The sequence below is a fragment of the Kryptolebias marmoratus genome, linkage group LG14 (genome assembly GCF_001649575.2).
Source record: "Kryptolebias marmoratus isolate JLee-2015 linkage group LG14, ASM164957v2, whole genome shotgun sequence".
NCBI lineage: Eukaryota > Metazoa > Chordata > Actinopteri > Cyprinodontiformes > Rivulidae > Kryptolebias > Kryptolebias marmoratus.
Genome location: NC_051443.1, coordinates 22,447,313 through 22,466,747, shown reverse-complemented (window position 1 = coordinate 22,466,747; position 19,435 = coordinate 22,447,313). Strand labels below are relative to the sequence as shown.

Here is a 19,435-nt window from a genome sequence, read left to right as displayed (position 1 = left end):
GCATACAGAGAACACACACCGCAAGCACATTAATAGGTAGGAAGGGGAAGAACCCCCACCCCCATTCATTTCTCCCTGCTGCTTTTTTTCTTTTTCCTTTCCTCTGACTGTTTATCTTTCCCTACCTCTACCACTCCTCAATACCTCATGCAATTCAAAGATTATTTTGTTTTTCTGCTCCTACAGATGTGCCAGACCCCATCAAGCTAGGATTTGTGACATTCAAAACCATTCAGTTATATATATATATATATATATATATATATAGTTTTTTTTAAATATTCTATTGCATTAAATAAGAATCCTGAGATATATCCCAACGCATGGGTTTATTATGTCAGACATGAGTCACTTTAATGGATTTTTTTTTTGTCTTTTTTTCTCTTAATTTGATTCTGATTGCTCCTTCTACTTGCACTAATATAAGCACCATTTATGTCTCCTTGGATTGCCATCACTCCTTTATTCTCACTGAATCATGCCCAAGTGGATTGCTGTGCACGTAATATTCTTTGCACATTCATGAATTACATCTTTCAATTAGCCCCAGTGGATACGCCCAAATCCTGAAAAGAGAGATAAAAATAGAGCTTTGAGATTTCCAAGCTATCAAGGACTGAAGAGTCAAACTGATAAACTCTTCAGCCGTTCCTCTGGCTGCCTGATCTAACATACCTGTTTGTATCAAGCTACATTGTCAATAGCACACACTGATTTGATCTCTGCCTCTGGGTCTTGTGATAATTACACGGCTAGAGCATCAATAAGGATTTATTGGGCTTTGCTCCATAGTGCACAAAAGAGCTTGCCCTTAATCTTTGTGAGGTGAGAGCCTTCGACTTGTTAGCAACATGTGCAAAGCTCCACCGTTTCTTTATCTTCAACTAATCATTAGTGGAAATTAACATGAACTGGGATGAGGTGAGTGTTGCGTGAAGAAAATGTAAATGGGAAAAGTGCAGGCAAAGTGCAGTTTGATGAGTAGATAAGACACGTGACCGTGCATGGAAATATGATGGTCAGTTCATGCAGCATGGAAGGAAAGGTTTCAATAATACTGAGCAAAAAAATAAAAAAAATCAAACATTCAGCTGAATTCTGCTCATGACCAAATTTTATGTGTTTGTCTCCAAAGGCTTTTACCTTTCATATCAATCAATAAATAAGTCAGACTCATTTTTTGTCCATGCAAACTGTTTTTCTTTGATCAGTTTTATATCAGGCTAACAGATCAAACATGACACAGGATCTGCTCCAACCACCTAAAATGGGACGTGAAAGTGTTTCTGGTGAATGCTTCATGTGTTTAGGTGTTTGGTGGGTTGAGTAATTGAGAGTGAGAGAGAGAGAGAGAGGAAAAAAAAAAAACCCTCTTCATAGACTTGATAGACTGAGTTAGAGGTTGTCGAAATGTGGAGAAAAGCTTTGCTGAAAAATTATATTGCTCTTAAAGAAAATTGAAAATAAGTCTTTGAATACTTTAAATGTGTGCTACTCATATTATGTTTTCTCATGACATTTTCCCCTTCAAATAATTCCACGTACATTCTATTCCTTTAGGAGCTGTGGTTTAAAGAATAGAGGTTCAAAAAGACTTTTATTTTCTACATGGCAGAGAAATTGAGTTTTTTGTTTTGTTTGTATTTTTGTTTATGTTTAATAAAAATATAATGAAGTTATATATTATTTATGTGTTTATTTATTTATAATTTTTCCAACGTTTTAGAGTTAGGTTAGGATGCCTGGAATCTGCACTCCTTGGACACTGCCTGCTTTATGTGGTCCTTCATCAAGGTCTTTGATCTATGCTTCTAAAATATGGATCATGACTGCAAGAGGCAGATTCTGAATACAAGCAACTGAAATGAGTTTCCTCAGCCTTAGATATAAGGCGAGAGGAGCTCTGCCACCTGAGGGGAGCTCAGAGTAGAGCCACTGCTCCTCCACATAAAAAAGGAGTCAGCTGAGGTGGTTTGGCCATCTGATTAGGATGCCTCCTGGGCTCCTCCTTTGGGAGGCTTTTCAGGTATAGACCACTTGGAGGAGACCCTGGGGCAGGCCTAGAATGTGCTGGAGGGATTATCTACCCTCTCTGGCCTGAGAATGACCCGTGATCCCTCAGGAGGAGCTGGAGAGAATCATTGTGAAGAGTATCTGAGTTTTCTTCAAAGACCTCTATAACTCAACCACATATAATTAGAAGAAAATTAATGGATAATTTGTTTTGTTTATTAGGACAGTTCACTATCTCTATGGTAACTTAGTTATAAAGTTGCAGATGGAATAAAATATGCTGAGGTAAATCATTTTTTGAGGTTCCATTGAAGCAGAACACTTTTTTGCAGAATAAGTTGTTTGCAATCTGTTTCGTCCTCATGTGATTGCAGCAAAGAGAATGCAACATGAAAAAAGCAAAATGTAAGAAAGAAAGAAAGAAATTCAGCTGTGCATTGAAGCTTGTAGTTTCAAATATATTGTCATCATTGATATATCAAAGACTTCTTATCCAATTTACATCCATGTTTTTTTGTATGAGGTTTTATAAGATGATGTATAAAATTACTCAAATCTCATTGTTACCTTCAGGCTAATAAACTAAACATCTGAGTGACAAAACTAAATAAATAACAGAGTTTATTTCATTTAACAACATTTGAACAGATACCCTCAAATGGAATGCTAACTTTGTATTTCCTTTTTTTTCGGAAGCATAAGCAAGTGTGGAAGAGGTTACATATACAGTATTACATAAAACATAGGTTTAGGGGTGTTTAAAAGTTGAAACAGCCTTGAAGGAAATGTGTTTTGGGGCCATATCATTCTGATCCAGATCACAGAAACCAGTATGTGTTGCCCTTGGTTCAAGCATGTGAACTCTGAGGTCTCAGCAAGGTGACTCCCACAGTGTGTAATTAAACAGCAAACTGACACACTAAACATGAAGCTGCCCTACTGAGTGCTTCCTCACCCTGGCATCTGTGCCTGACACCAGACCGGCTTTCTTCACCCATTTTTCAAAGCACTCTTCACACCGTCTAAGAAGCCGACAAACAAACAGAGCAGAGGAGAAAAGAACAGCTCCATGACATCAGTCTGACTGGTTGTAAAGTCAGAAACTCTGCATGATGCACACAAAGAAAAAGTTTGTATCATATCTCAAAGAGCCTCATTATGCTGCAACTGCCAGTACAGTGAGGTACCAGTTATTAGACAGCAGCAAAGAGCACACTTTGAAAAGAAAGTTTAGGTATTCTTTTAGGAAAAAAATGTCAGGAAATGTCAGGAAATTCCAAAGACTGAATAAGGAGGTGGTGTTTATTTCAGCTTCTTTACTATTATTATTTATTTATTTTGTCGCAAAATCTAAGTTTGGCAACTTAAAATATTATAACAAGTTTTGTTACTTGCTCAAAATTGTTTTCCCATAAAATAATGCATACAGCGTAAACATTTTTTGTTGATTTTTAAATTTATTTATTTTCAACTGGTGTTACAAGTAAATCTACAGAAGCGCATTTCATTCACCAAAGGAAAAAAAAAAATGGGCATGTTATCTCATAATTACGAGATCCAGCTCTCGTAATTATGAGAAAAGATCTTGTAATTATGAGATAACTGGAAAGGTGCTATTCAGGCCACTGACTTAGAATAACTGCACAGCAAGACACATGACACATCAAGTTTTTTTTTTTTTTTTTTTAGACAAAGTACTTAGTGTTTAGTGAGGATTTATATTAATCTTTTGTAGTTAAGTGTGACTGATACACATATTTAATGTGACATGTAATCTTTCTGATAATTTCCACATCTAAATGTTTGAAAAGGTCTGAAAATACGTGTGTGGTTTGTATGGACACAATTTATGTAAGGGACTACATCACTCATGAACACAAAGGTGGTCTTTTTCCACACATTTCAGATGCAATTTCTGTGTTTATCAGTGGTAAAGTCTGTTATTTGTGAAATAAAACGCTTGTCTTTGGCTGTTGCTCTTTCTGTTCACACATCTGCGGGGCTGAAAACGTGCCGGCTACTTTTACAACAACGCAAAGGTGAGGTTAGAACCGGGAGATATAACACTAGAACGATCACTAGTGGCCGTTTTGACCGCTGCATTTAAACCTCAGTTCTCCTTGCGAGCTTATATTTACAATAAAACTTTAATTAGCTAAACATATTAAACAATACCAAAACACAATAATTATCAAACTTCAGTATAATGAGCTATGAAAGCAACAATATTTTTGGAACTTTTTACAATGAGGCTAATAAAATAGCCTCCAGCATAATATAACAACACCATCAGAAACGGTGAGAAGAAAACAGGAAGGTGAGCCAAGTGGACAGAAGACAGAGTCACAGAAGGACAGAAGATCAGTCTTGGATGAAAGGGACTGCGTTCCCAATGCTGTTACTTTTCACTGTCCGCTGCTGGCCAGTGATTCTAAGGCAGTGGCCTAAATAGCACATTTCCAGTTTCTCATGAGATACGGATCTCATAATTATGAGATCATGACCTCGTAAATATGACATATTTTCTCATAATTATGACATCTTCTCTCATAATTACGAGATCTTTTCTCATAATTACAAGATCTTTTCTCATAATTATGAGATATTTTCTCATAATTACAAGATCTGGATCTTGTAATTATGGGATCTGGATCTTGTAATTACAAGATCTGGATCTTGTAATTATAAGATAAGATGCCCATTTTTTTTTTTTCCTTGGTGAATGCAATGCACTTCCGTATAAGTCAGTAATGCACTAAAAGCTTCTAAAATGTGCTTTAGTTTAGGAACTAAAAGTTTGACACTTATCACTGCACTGAGCTAGGTATATATATATATATATATATATATATATATATATATAAAACAGCATATGATCAAATGTTAGTGAATATTCATTGAGAGCATTCCTGCTTTAAGGGAAAACAAAAACATGTTTAGAAGAATCTGACATCATCTGTGTTCATTGACAGTTATTTAACCTCTGCCAAAGTGTTCCTTGAAGTCAAGCAAGAAATCGGAGGTGTTGTTGTATATGTCGCAGGCTACAAGCACACAGAGCCAATCTGAACCCAACAAAAAGCCTCACTGTGTGAGTTTGAAATCAAACCCTTTTCTCGCTGAGCAGCGCGTAATGAAACCTTATATTTGTGTGGGTTTGAAAATGATTCTGTGCATTGGTGTTTAACCACAGTCACCCGTATGAAATAGCCTGAGACCATCTGCGATTTATGATTTGCTCCCAGCCTCTGGCAAGCCAGGCTGAATAATTTACATTGTGCTGAGGCCTACGTGCCCAGAATGTCTGATGCCAAAAATAGAGGAAAGAGGAGGAAGAAGGGAGATGAGGGAATGGAGTCAAACGAGGCACTGCTAAGGTTGGAATGTGGTACAAATGTGGGTGTGTCGAGGGAAAGTGAGCGGGCAGCATGCTGAGTAAATGGCCAAACTCGCTGAGTCACATGGAAGTCCTTTTGTAAGCCTCGCTAATCAGTGTGCTTCCAGTGTGTCACCAAGACATGATAAACACTGTGAGGAAGTTGCTTTTCACTTCCCCTTTTAGACCAAAATCTGATATTTGTTCTAAGTCTGTAATCAATCAGTGAAAAAATAAAGTCAGAGAAAAGCATACGTAAAGAAAATAGGGTTTCAGGAAATCTTTTAGGATGTGTATTTATATGTGTACTGTGTCGCTAAAAGGCCTCTTCTCACCTCCATGTCTCCTGGCTCTAACTGTGGATGGCTCTGACCCCCACACAGGTGAATGCACTTTAACAAATGCGAAGCCCCACAGCACACAGCTCTCCCAATGGACCCCAAAATAATGCAAGATGAAGGAGAAACCAAAAACACAATCACTCTTTTTTTTAAAACAATTACAGCATGTGTTCATTTAAAAAGGTCACAAGCAAAACAGATTCATTAACATTGCTAGAATTACAAAAAAATAATGCAATACAAATAATAATAGCTGAAACAAGAAACTCTATTTAGCCCTAACATAAGATGTCCTTGAGGAGGCTTTTTTATGTGTCTTTGAATACAAAAGTAAGCAGGCAAACAGAGATTGCATTCTGTGATAATCTTTAAGTTGTGCCAATCAGCTAGCCTAATCACATTGGGGGTTTAATGAAAGTGGAAGACCACAGGCAGCAAAAGAAAAAAAAAGTTGAACTAAGGGAGATAAGAAACTCTAGTGGTCTGTAATTGCACCTCATTGATCTGCAGAGTTTATAGATCCTTATCATATTTCATTATGTAAATTCTTCCCCCTAACAATAGCATTAGTAGACACAATTATGTGTATACTTTTGACCTCACAAGACCATTAATGGTTTTGTACATAAGAAGTGCCCATCAAAGCAGTTTTACTCCAATATTTGTTTCAATTTATGGGTGGAAATTCAATTCACATTTTTTTCCATTCTGCTTCCTCTTTTCTTCATAGACTTAATGCGGTTAAAATTTGCTTTCATTCTTGAAATTTGTGTTGAGCATCCAGAACTAAACCAGAGAATCCCTTCCTACCCATGTTCTACCCATGTGAGCTTATGTCTACAGAGACCCCATGGGCAGTGGACAGATGGCAGGGCTCTGCCATTCACAGATGCCCACCTCTAATCTCTCTGATCTTTGCCAAGACAAAACACATGAAACAAGCATTGAATCAAGTGAGTATGGAGAATAAAATCAAGGGAGAAACACATTGATTGGGAAAGGTATCTCATAAAGATAGAGCACATCTAATTAGAAAAGAAAACACACATCTTTGGAGATTTGATGTCTGGCACAGAAAGAAAGTGTTTGTGCAGGAATGTGATACCCAGTTTGCAAACAAAAACCATTTACAACTACAAATCTCATAATTTAGTAATGCTTATCAATCGAAATACTGTACAAAAGAGGCTTCAGCATTTGTATTTTAAATATATCATAATAAATACTTTATGATACTTGACTAATATTAAAACTAATTTAAATTGAAACTAACTTTAATTCAGTTTATTACATCTGCAGAGGAGGCTGTAGTAGTGTTGGTTGGTTGGCTTGTTTGTCAGGTCTGATTCTTCGTGTTTATTAGCAAGATTATTAAAAAAACAGTCAACAGATTTTTCCGGCAAAGTTGGGGTTGACACAAAAATAAGACATTAAATTTTGAAGGTGATCCCAATACCCACAATACAGATCTTCAATTTTTTACTGACCCTATGGCTTTGGTAGAGGCAAACCTAGGGGTGCTGTACAGAAAATAAATAAATAAAAATAAACATTTATACATTCAGTGTGTTTCAATTAATTTAATTCCAATTTTATTCAGTATTAATCCTGTTTAACTGAGTACAGTCACTTTTGTATTTATATATTATTTCCTTCTCCATCAAAACTGAAAGCAACCCAATGCAATGCAGTCTTTTTTAATCTAGTCAGGTAACAATTTGTAATATAGCCAAGTACCACATACCAGATATGTATCAGGTACATGCCTGATACATACCAGGTATGTAATATTTACCCATACTTACCTGGTAAGTATGGGTAGTATAAAATGTGTAAAATAGTGTATAATGTCACTACCTAATACAGCCCAATGCCTGTATTTACCAGGTAAGTATTGGGTAAGTACTTAGTAAGTACTAGGCAGGTACTCTATAAATGCAGATTAAATAGGCAGTATAATGGGTCCTGTAGGTAGCAGGTACATACACAATAAGTACCAGGTACTTTCTAGGTACGAACCAGAAAAGTACCCATTACCTGACATACCTGCTGTTGCAAAAAATGAAGAAAAATACAACATTACAAACATAGATACTAGTATAATGACAGCAAAATAAGGGCAGCATAGTAGATCAGAGATGTCTCCCAGCAGCCTAAATCATCTTTTTTTTTTATTTCAACTTACTCTTAAAAGTGGCCTCCATCTCCAAGAACTTTACTGTGAGATGATTCCAAACTTGATAGCTGAAGGCTCTGACTTTCCTTTTAATTCTTATCAAAACTCCCCCTAATCTATTACTCATTATTATTATTAAATATTCATTAAGTCATTCATTCATATTTGATGAAGTCATTCACAGAAGAAATGTGCTGCAGAAACGGAAAAGAAGTCTGAGCTTTAAACAGCTATTTCATGTAATCCCCTTGTCATTTGTTGTCTATATATATATATATATATATATATATATATATATATATATATATATATATATATATATATATATTTAACTTTACAGAAGTAATTGGCAACAAATTGCTAATTTATTTGTACTTTAAAAAAACAAAAACTTATAAAGCTTTTGCACTTTACATAAGAAAAACACTGAACACTATTCTTCTGATATTGTATTCACTTTATACTCTGAACTTATTACAAAAGCTATATAAAATGGTGGGTAAAATACCTTTACATGTCTAAAACTGAGTGGCATAACCAAATAGTTTGCAATGTGGTGTGTGGAAGGTGTAGGCAAAAAAACAAGCAGGACAAATCACAAAATAGCAACACAGTATCAGAATTCATGTTTTACCCTGTGTAACCACAACAAAAAGTATTCCTTTATTGTGCCTGTTTATCATGCTTCATGCCCTTATTATGTCTGGCACCATGTCTATCCGAGACCAGACATCTCTGCTCCAACCTGAGCTCCAGTGTATGAAACAACACTCCAGATTGGAAACCAGCTTGGGGTAAAGGTTAATGGAAGCAAACTGCAAAACAGAAAATTACAACTACCACAGATGCTACAAAAACTGCAGCATAATTACAATATTTATTTATTATTTCATCCATTTTTATGTTTTTTTCCTTCTTCTAATTGCTCAATATTCACTTGTACAAGCTGTCCCTGAATATTTGTTTGATCGTTCACATCCTTGGGTGAACCCTGGAAACTCAGGCTGAAAAATTGCCTTGAGGCAGGTTAAGATCAGAGGGAATAGAAAAAAAAGGATGCTAGAACGAACGAGTCCTAATGTGAACACAGGGAGGACAGAACAGAGTTGTCTCTCACCCTGGAGACAGCCTGAAAATAACTTCTAGTGTCAGAATCTCTTAAATAGAGCAAATGCTCTTGTGAAGACTGCATATTATCTGATACAGGGAAATGTTTGATCCTGCTATATGCTACTAATCTGTCTTCTATCAATGTTTTATATGATAACTTCAGTTCTTACTGAAATAGCAGTGATTGAATGTTTTTTTGTTTATTTGTTTACATTTGTTTTATATTGGTATACACTTTTTACTGCTTGGCTCACATAAACAAAGTAATGAGCTGCAAAATAAGTCTCAGGCAATAGAATGTTGTTAATTTTGAGTCACTGGATCATGAATTCTAATGTTTGTTTAGGCTATTATTGCAGGAAATTTCTTCAAGTTGAATATGAACAATCCATACTTTATGTACACAAACGAATGTGTACATAAAATACAACTTTTTAAAGTGGTACATGTCTTTGTTTTTAGGGGCAGGATAATTGGACATGATGCATTTCTCAAAAAGCAGAAGTCTGTAGTTTGTCTGTATGTGCATGTCGCTTCCATTTTATTTCCAATATCAGACTATGAGAAGTCTGAATAAAAAGTGATGCTGAAATCACACAAGGCCTCAACAGTTGCAGCCTGAAAAATTGTTCAATATATACCGTGAGCGTTGCTGGGCAACAAGCACATTTCAAGACAGGGAAGAATATTTTTGTTAATATTACTTTTTAAAACTAAATTGTGCTTCTGATTTCAGAACAAACCATTTGCACTTAACTGTTTATTGACCAAACCTTTTTTTTATGTCAATCAATGTTTAAAATGTTTCTGTTCAAAAATGCCCCTTGTATATGTCAGTTTCCCTGCATTTCTTTAAACTATTTAACCAATAATTTACTTATTTTGGTGGTAAAAAGGTTGAGTAAACTACATTTCTTTAAGATAGAAATAACCTCTGTTTCTTGCAGGCTGGCATTGTGTGCATCTCCATAACTTCACAGGGTATTAATTGTTTCACTGCCGTCAGCAGAATGGCCTCGGCTTGTTGAACTGAATCCAAAGGAAAAGTCATCAGACAAATTGCATGGAAGCAGATCCAGAGGCTGAGGCGCAGTGCAAGATGCTGAATCTCAAGATGGTGTTGTAGGACATTTGGCTCCTTTTTAGATGTGCTCTGTAAACTGGTGACCATTTGAGAGTATGATCAATACCCTGTGGGCAGGTGCACCACCTCTAATTGCTAATTATCAAGAAAGGCTCACTGTAAGAAAATATGAACCCATTTTTCACAGGAGCAGCCCTCACTGAGGTTTATCAGACACTCTTGTCTTAATAATAATCTATGCCATTGCTGAGTGTGTGCAATTTGCAGAAAAGTTTGACCAAATGAAGACCAATACTACTGCATTATTTTTGACAAATATTCTGATTAAAAAACTCTCTTTGGTAAAACTTCAAATAAACTCAGGTTTGCATTTTACAATTCGTAGGCTGGCTTCATTATCTTATTTTGGGTATTAGTACATGGAGGAAATAGCAAAACAACAATTAAATTTCAACCTGTACTTTTGAGCTCATATCATAATGCAGGCACACCGTATTCTTCTAAGGGGTGACACATTTAGAGTGTCAAAAAAGTATACATTACAGGCCTAGCATTGCTTGAAGGAATGCATATTTCCTGCTGCCTTTCAGAGTTTTAAACAAAAATCTCTTTTTTTGACATTATGTGCAATATGTTGTTATATTGTGAGATCAAGGTGGTAAACCAAATTTAGTTTAAAATCTGTAAAACTGACTGTGTTATAGCCATTTTGGGTTGCGTTGATAAGCTATGGTGGGTATCTTGCATTGAGTTGACTTCAGATGTTAATCAGTTTTAGAATTACAGACAATTGCTAAAATCGCTCCAGTGGTTTATGAGATAGTTTGGTAACATGACAAATAAATGAACATGCACATACATATACAGTTATGGACGCAGACACAGGCATTAAAAACATTATTGCCTCTCACCTTCAGCGGTGGGTGATAAAAAAAAATTGTGTTAGTTTCCTCCCTAAAATGATGCATCAATTTTATCTCTCTTTTTTTCCGGATAATTGCAGTTTGCATTCAATTTGTTAAGGAAATGTCTTTTTTAAATTATTTAATTAATTTATTTTTTTTTTTTATTTTACCACAGTGTAGCAATGCAAATGCTAGCCCAGAGCTAGTATTTTAGGTACATACTGTAAATGTACCTGGAAGTGACATGACATATTGTGGCATTATAAGGGTTTTGTTGATGTTCCAATATTATCTGTTAGTTTAAATTAAGCATTTTTGCCAAGTAAAAGTCATAAAATGTATCTGCATTTGTATTTGATGGCATTGGTGTGAACTGAAATATGCCACAAGGTTTCAATTCTGTTGAGATGTTTTGACCATAAAAGTTGTCAGACATTACTGTCCATCAGCAAAAGATGCCCACCTATACCTGGCTACACCTCAGCTAATTTTACAGCTATCAAGCTAAAAATTGGTGTGGTAGTAGCTGAGCGTTCTATCCTACAGATAGTCCAAGCATGACTTATTGCACAAAGTCTTTAATTAAACTTTGGCATTAACCTCTGGAGTCAACCTTATTTGCCTGCAAGCAAAACATTTGATAAACCCCTGGAGAGATTTGAATAAAGTTTTTAGAAAGTAAACATTAAGTGTCTGTCTACAACTTATTAACTTTTGGAGTCAATTCAATTCAAGGTGGCCTCTAAAGGTAATAAACATTAGCCAATCACAACACATACTCTTAGCCTGGCATATTGCATATCATATGAGATTGTACATAACATTATTTTCAAAGTTTGACCAAAATGTCTACAGTTCCATCATTTTTCAACATAGATTGTCTTTGACTAAAACTCTGCCATGAAAGGACAAAGTTAATATGCATTTCTTCAAAGAATGCCAGACCTTTACTTCAAAATCATATAACTGTGAAACTGACTTCTCGAGTCATATGAAAAGGGTATTTTTACTTTGTCAGGATAGACCCATTTTATTGTAGAGCAGATTACCTATACATTTGTATTGACTTACAGAGGTATGTTTTTATTAATAGTGCAAGTGAACCAAAATTATGGAGAATGTTCCCCTTGGGATGCACCATTCTCTGTAAATGTCACACATGAATACCATGAATCTAAATGAATGTTGATTAATTAACTGAAAGTTGTGCATACTTTGCAAATGAAACTTTACTCAACATGCATAATTAAATAAAAAATAAATAATAAATAAATGAATGAATAAATACAATGGTAATGTCAGATTTTCATCTTCCTTAAAATTTGATATAAACCTGCCTTTGCTCAGCATTTCTGTACATGCCACAGAGTATAATTGGACCGTGAAATGCACCTGTGTGAAAGCATCTGCATTCACTGTGACTCTCCACTCACTTAACCATTTTTTTTTTAATTCTATCATTATCATTCTTCAATTTGTCACCCATCTGTAGATCTAGCTGAAGAAAGGGCCAACTTGGATTAGTAAGCCAGAGCAGATGCAATGCACATTAAATATTCAGCTGCCTATTTCATCCTTAAATACACCCACACTTTGAAAAAGGCAGCTCAGCTGACACAGAGGGAGGCATTGCATTTCCAATACAAGTTAAAGCAGAATGTTAAGTAGAAAAATGTAAATAGTGCAAAAAGTTAAGTAGATTTCAGTTATTACTATTATTATTATTATTATTATTATTATTATTATTATTATTATTATTATTATTATTATTATTATTATTATTATTGTCTGAATGCTTTTACACTATTGCTTTCCTTTTGTTCTTGTTGTTTTGTTCATTTTCTTTACAGTCTAACTACTTCTGCATACTTTGTGCTATTTTATCCATTTATGTATCAAAATGATAAGCTCATTTAGGAGATGGGTGATATCACTTGCTTTTTTTAAACTTTTATACTTTTCAAAATATTTAATTTATTTGACAAAGATTTCCCCCTTGGGGCGGCCCGGTGGACTAGTGCTTAATGCTGTCACCACACAGCAAGAAGATATCAGGTATGCATTTGAGCCTTTCTGTATGGATTGTCCATTTTCTCTCTATGCACCCATGGGTTTTCTCCATGTATTCTAGTTTTCTTCCACAGACTAAAAAAACAAAAAACAAATAAACATGCATTTATTCAGTAACTCTTAACTGTTGTTAGGTGTGAGTGAGAGTGTGAATGATTGTTTGTCTCATTTGTCTCTATATGGCTCTGTGATGGACATGTGACCTGTACTTCGCCTCTCATACAATGACTACTGGTGTTAATCATCAGCTCCCCCATGACCTGAAAAAAAAAAAAAAAAAAAACAGCAGGAAAATGGATGGATGGATTTTTCTCATTGAAATAATTAGGATATTTTCAATGCCTTCAAAAACATTGTTCTCTTCTAAATTTGCTTCCAGATAATGGCTCTATTTTCATCTTATTTTGCTACTTTTAGCTATCATTCTGCCGCTTTTAGCTTTTAGTTAACATTTTGCTACTTTTGACTTTTGACTACTGTTCTGTTACTTTTACCGTTTAGCTAAACTTTTGTTATTTTTAGCCAGAATTTTGCTGTTTAGCTAGCGTTTGGCCACTATTAGCTTACATTTTGCTGCTTTTAGATAACACTTTGCTTATTTTAGCTTTTAGCTATTTGTTGTTGCATTTAGCTGATAGTTACCCTCTTGCTACATTTAGCTTTAAGTTAGTGTTCTGCTACATTTAGTTTTAACAATTTAGTTTCACCTTCTTCATCAAAATCATTCAGCACTCAACATTCACGCTGCATTTTTGAGAAAAATGCAATTTCTCTAGGTATTATTATTATTGTTATTAATAATAATAAGGCTTTCTTCCAAAACTGGGATTCAACAGTTGCAGAAATTCTCTCTTTATGGTTTGACTCAACTCAGTGCCATGGACAGCACCATGCTCAAACCACTTGAACATTCCATGGAACTTCAACATTAATTGTAATATCTTCAAAATAGAAGCTAACAGAAATCTTCTTGTGATCTTAAAATTAAAGCAAAATTAAAAAGAAATACATAAATAAATAAAAATACAAAGAGCCATTCAAACATAGGTCACTAATACTTACAGTTTACTTCATTTATCCTCCTTATTTCAATGAATCGTTTAAAATGAAACTGTCTCATATCTAGCTGAGAACTAAATGTCGATCCATTTTGTCTGAGGAGACCTTGCTTTTAAAAACAACGTGCCCGCCTCACTTTCAACTCGTGATGCAGCCCTTTTGGACAACCTCCTGGATCGTATAGTCTCACCAGAAGAGGGCATTCCGCTTCTGCCTGACAAAGTTGCTCTGACATGCAGGCGTGATTAACAACAGCGTCATGCTGCATTTCAAACCGACCAACAGCGAGAAGGAAACGAACATTGGGGCAAAAGAAGAAAATAAAACAAAAAAACAAAAACAGGTGGATGTTTGGGTGTCTTTTCCATGACAGTCAGCGTTTCACAGCGACTTGGGAATAACCTGCCACTTCTGTGCGTCATGCGCGGACCGAGGATCCTCTAGAACAGAGACGAACCAGGAATTTTAAGGCTGCTTATGGGAACATAGCATCCGTTTTTTTGTTGTTGTTGTTGTGCATCATGACCAGCTTTTGTGAAGTTTTGCGTTCACGGAATCGCTGTGTGTGACTGACATGACTTACTTGGATGTGGCATCGTTATTGTCTGAGCCTGCTGCAGTGCTGTTTCTGTCAGTTACTTGAAAAAAATAAAAATAATTAATAAAAAGGGGGACCGACCGTGCTGCGAAAGGCATGGATAGGGAGTTCTGAAGCCGGATTCTTTCATTCTGGAGTAAGGAGTAAATGACATTTGCTCCGGCTTCACTTGCACGGTTCTAGATGCAGAACTAAACCGGATAAAGCGTCCAGGTCCGGGAGAGGAGAGGGCAGGTGCGCTTTGGAGTCGGCGGCTGCGCGGAGAGACCGGACCAGAGGATTAGGACGATACCTGTCTGTGGAGAGAGCATCATGCCGACTCGGATCTCGCGCACTGGGAGCCATTTAAACCTGTAGGCTGGAGCTAACAGATAAGCGGATATGGGTAAGTTTGTGTTCCAGCCTCTTTTGGTAGCGTGGGTTGCGATAAATCATCCTCTTCTTCCCCCCTTCTTTTTTTTCCTTTTCTCAAAACGCATTGCTGAACGTCTTTTTTGTAAACGCTGAGAATCAGATACGGTCGTTTCATCTGCACTGTTCTCGTCTTCTGGTGGTTTTATTCAACTGGGGAGCTTGTGGAATGTGGCTCGAACCTGTACTGCTGCCAATTATTCGTAGAGCATTTTATCCCTCCCCTTCATTTATCAGTGATACGCTTTTTTAGTTTTTTTTTTTTTGCAAGACTGCAATTAACGGTCAGAAATCACGAGCCAATCAAATAAGGCTGCTTGTTTAAAGTGAGAACTATCTGTTGTTCTCTTGACTATTTAGAGTGGATGGACTGATTGATACGGATCGGAATGCAAATCACGTTACATGTTGGAAAGCAGTCAACTTTATAAAGCCTGGCTCCGCATAATCATTTATTGTCCTGTTTAAACACGCATCGCTGTCCAGCTCTAATGACGCCAAAACTCTTTGGATTTGAAAGCAAGACACGAGCAGATTTCACTTAATGACTCGTTTTCACAAAAACATAAAACACAAATAAATAAAAATTATAAAAAAATAAAAATTGTATTGCGCACCTGTCCTTTAAAAAGACCTAAAGGGGAGCTAAAACAGAGCTTCTGTGTGTGGATACTGCATATGTCCAGAGACTAAAGTGAGAATTGGGTATCTGTATCTATGCGTGTGCACGTTTTCCAATCTTCTTCTCACTTCTAATTACAATTTGCCCCTTCTGCCCCCCCCCCTTTACACGTGCGCAAAGTCACCCACCCACAAGCCACCCCCATGCCATGCTTACGTCCCTGTCTTCTTACTTGCACATTGCCTTGTGCTCAAAATTTCAAATTTCTCCGCTCTGCCCCCAACCCCCCTTTTTTCACTCTCTTGGTCTAATTTGATCCATGGTTGCCTTATCTTCTTTTTCATTCTTAACCAGAACATGCATGACTAAGTTCAGCGGTGGTGCTGTGGCATTAATTGTGAAACCGCATGATATATCGACCCACAGTAGGTTACTGCACCACATCAATATGAGCTATAACAACACACAACCCTATACACTTCAGGCTGCAGGAGTCCACACTCATTTGGTGAATTGCACAGGACACTTGTGTGGTTCTTAAATTATCAGAGCATGTTGCAAAAATGCCTCTCTAATGTCCATTGACATTGGGATTCACTATGAAGGGATGCATTCCTTTAAAACCAGGTGCACAACTCAGAATTCCAACTTTTGGCAACACATAGTCACGTATTTTCCTAGAATTAATTGATGATTACACAGTGTTCCAGTGTCTGTTTTTGTCACTGGAAAAGCTTATTGTGAGCCTCTTCATTAGCAGCATGCAATGCACTTATGTTTCATGGACCATATCATTAGAGACTTGCCTCTTAGAAAGAGAACAATGTGCTGGAGAGAGCAGAGCTGTGAGATGAAATTAGAGATCTAAATGACATTTCACACAGCCTGTCTGCATTTAAATACAGATATGGTTACTGTTACAGAAAAAAATGGCCAATGGTTTGAAAAATATTACTTTTTTTGTTGTGCTAAAGTTATGTAGGATCAGAGCTCAACAGTGGCAACAAATGAACTGACCTCATAGCATCCAACAGATTTTTAAGGCCAAGAAATGTCCTTTCTATATTTACAATTCTCTCTTTAAAAAAAAAGAAAAAAATATGAATAGCATGTAAGTGACCTCTTTGCCTCAACTTCCATTGTCTGTCTTTCTTTGTTTCTTGTTTACTTTTGTTTTAGTTAGGACCATGATTGTTGAGTTCACCCTTTTCACCCTTTTCCTTTCCCGTTTTTGACATCAACACTGTAACTCTGTTAGAATTATATATATATATATATATATATATATATATATATATATATATATATATATATATATATATATATATATATATACAAACACCAGAGGTTTTCTAATTTGGGCTATGAACTGGAGGTCTAGAACATACTATCATTCCATGTTCGGGTTGCTTGAACAAATTTTTCAGATTGTTGTCTTCTTTCTCATGCTGTTGAGTGTTCTTTGTCACCCCGGTGCTTAGGTTGCTTCTGTGAGTGTGTCAAGATATCACTGGAGTGCTTGGAGACTACACATTGTAATAACTAAAGACATTAATTCTGTGACAATTGAGCCTCCACTTCTTATTTTTTATTTATTCATTTGTTAATATTAATTTACCACTGGCAAACAACAGCGTGATATATTGCCACCACCAGTAATAAAGTCTGGAAGCACTTCCTTTAACGACACCTCTTCTTCCAGTTTTTAAGATCGGTGGTTATAATGCTATGATCCTGTTATATAACAGCTTTATTATATTGTGAACTTTGACAACAATAAGCCTTAAGCAAAATCTGTGAACAATTTTCATGATCCCAACTGTGCAGTTCTACCAAACCAGTCTAGGAACACAAGACAAGCAATAAAAACACAATATTTTCTTACCATGAATGAAATAATTCTAGCTTGGCAGCCTTTGCTATTATCTCATTTATAATTGGAGACTAATGAGTTGGCTTGGGCTGATTTAGAGGACATCCTTCCTTATGTGTTAGGCTGCTGTCCAGCCTCTGTAGAGTCACGGCTAAAGCTGGTAGCAGTTTTGTCAATGACAGGCAGCAAATAGCAATGAGCCACTCGTGTGCGCTCAAAGTGCACCAGTTAGTGAGTCCATTTGCCAAGTTATTAAGCTGCATTTGGTTTTATTTTAGGTCAGCAGTAAAGTGCACTTACTCTTTCTATGTGTTAGGGTTGAGAGGCAGAAATAGCCATCTTCCTTTGCTGAGGACAGCAGGGCTGTCTGCTGCATAACAAAGCGTGGCACACATGCCTTCAGACAAACTTAGTTTGTATAAACTGTCTAGATTGTGAGGAATACCTGCAAAAAAAGTAACAGCAAAAAATGGAAAACAGAGCTCAATACATTTCTAGATAAAAGAATAAAAAGTCTGAAAAATGTTTAAAATAAAACGTAGTCTAAAAGTCAACAGGACACGAAGAAGGGCAGACGGGGAGTTCAATTGGAAAGAGATACGAAAGAATAGAAAAAAGAGGTTTTGACCACATACACAAAAATAGACTTCACATCAGGAAAACATCCCGATGGCTGCAGGGTTCAAGGGCATGCAGAATATAATGTGACAGAAGAAAAGAAAGAAGAAATTCCTTGCAGTATCATCAAATGAAGCAGGAGCAAAGGAACAGTAATGATGAAAAGTGTCTCTGGTAAGAGGTAATAGAGACAGAAACCCCTTGAGTGACACCTGGGAGGGTGACTTGTGCTGCTTTGTGAATAAGATTAGAAGAGGAGTGGGGAAGGTGATGGCTTACAGAGGCATTAGCTCATGGATGTCTCATTAAAGCACATACAGTGTCAGTAAAGGGAGAGTGGTGTCTTGTGAAGCAGCCTCTATCTGTAAGAGATGCTTCAGTCACTTCTAATAATGCAAGAATATTTTGCATATGGGGAAAACAGCAGTGTTGTTTCCACATCCTCCTGAGATACAAGCCCAAAATAAAAATTGTAGTCATGCTTAACAGCCCACACATTTTATTCTACCATCAAAAAGTGTTTTCGATTATTATTGTTTTGAATGCACATGGAACATTACACTTGGGCATTCTTCTATTTTTCACTTTTCTATACCTTAGTTTTTTTTTCTCCCTTTTTTTCATAAGCCTTAGAGGAAATAAATTGGCTGCATTTAGAAATGATGCATCTCATAATCCCCATCTTTTGTAGAAGTTAAACTATTGCAATTCTTGGATCCACAATGAAAAAAACATGATTGATATAGCTGCTGGTATAATCAATATCCAGCACAAATTATCTGCATATTTCCTTGGTTCACTCCATCTGTAAGGAATGATGAAAGAATTGTCTGAAAACAAACATTAAGTGTTTTCTCTTTCCATCACACTTTTAGACACCAACAAATACACATACAATGCCCATATGGAATCAGCAGATGCTTGGCAGTGAGTGAAATGGCTATGTTAGATACCATATGCTGTATGATGCCTTTCAGCGACTCTGTGTCAGGCACTTATTTCTGACAAATCCAGAAAAGATTATTGAGATTCCACAAAACTCAAGTTATGCTTAAATGTCTTAACCACTTTACAAATATCCAAAAAGTCTGCAGATTTTCATGTTTCAAGCTGAGGCTCATCATCACTGTAGCACATGAGATAGCATGCTGTTTTTAACATCGAGGTGGACTCACAATG

The 19,435-nt window shown here is 36.3% G+C and overlaps 1 protein-coding gene across 1 annotated transcript in view; it reads left to right on the top strand.

Annotated features, from left to right (window-relative positions):
• The first annotated feature begins 14,287 nt into the window (after positions 1-14,287).
• The window catches only part of LOC108241414 (leucine-rich repeat transmembrane neuronal protein 4), a 92,786-nt gene continuing 87,638 nt past the window's right edge, over positions 14,288-19,435 (top strand). Inside the window, exon 1 of the mRNA XM_017425535.3 lies at positions 14,288-15,117. Coding sequence (XP_017281024.1) covers positions 15,114-15,117 — 4 coding nt within the window. The 5' untranslated portion in view covers positions 14,288-15,113. The remainder of the gene's footprint in view (positions 15,118-19,435) is intronic.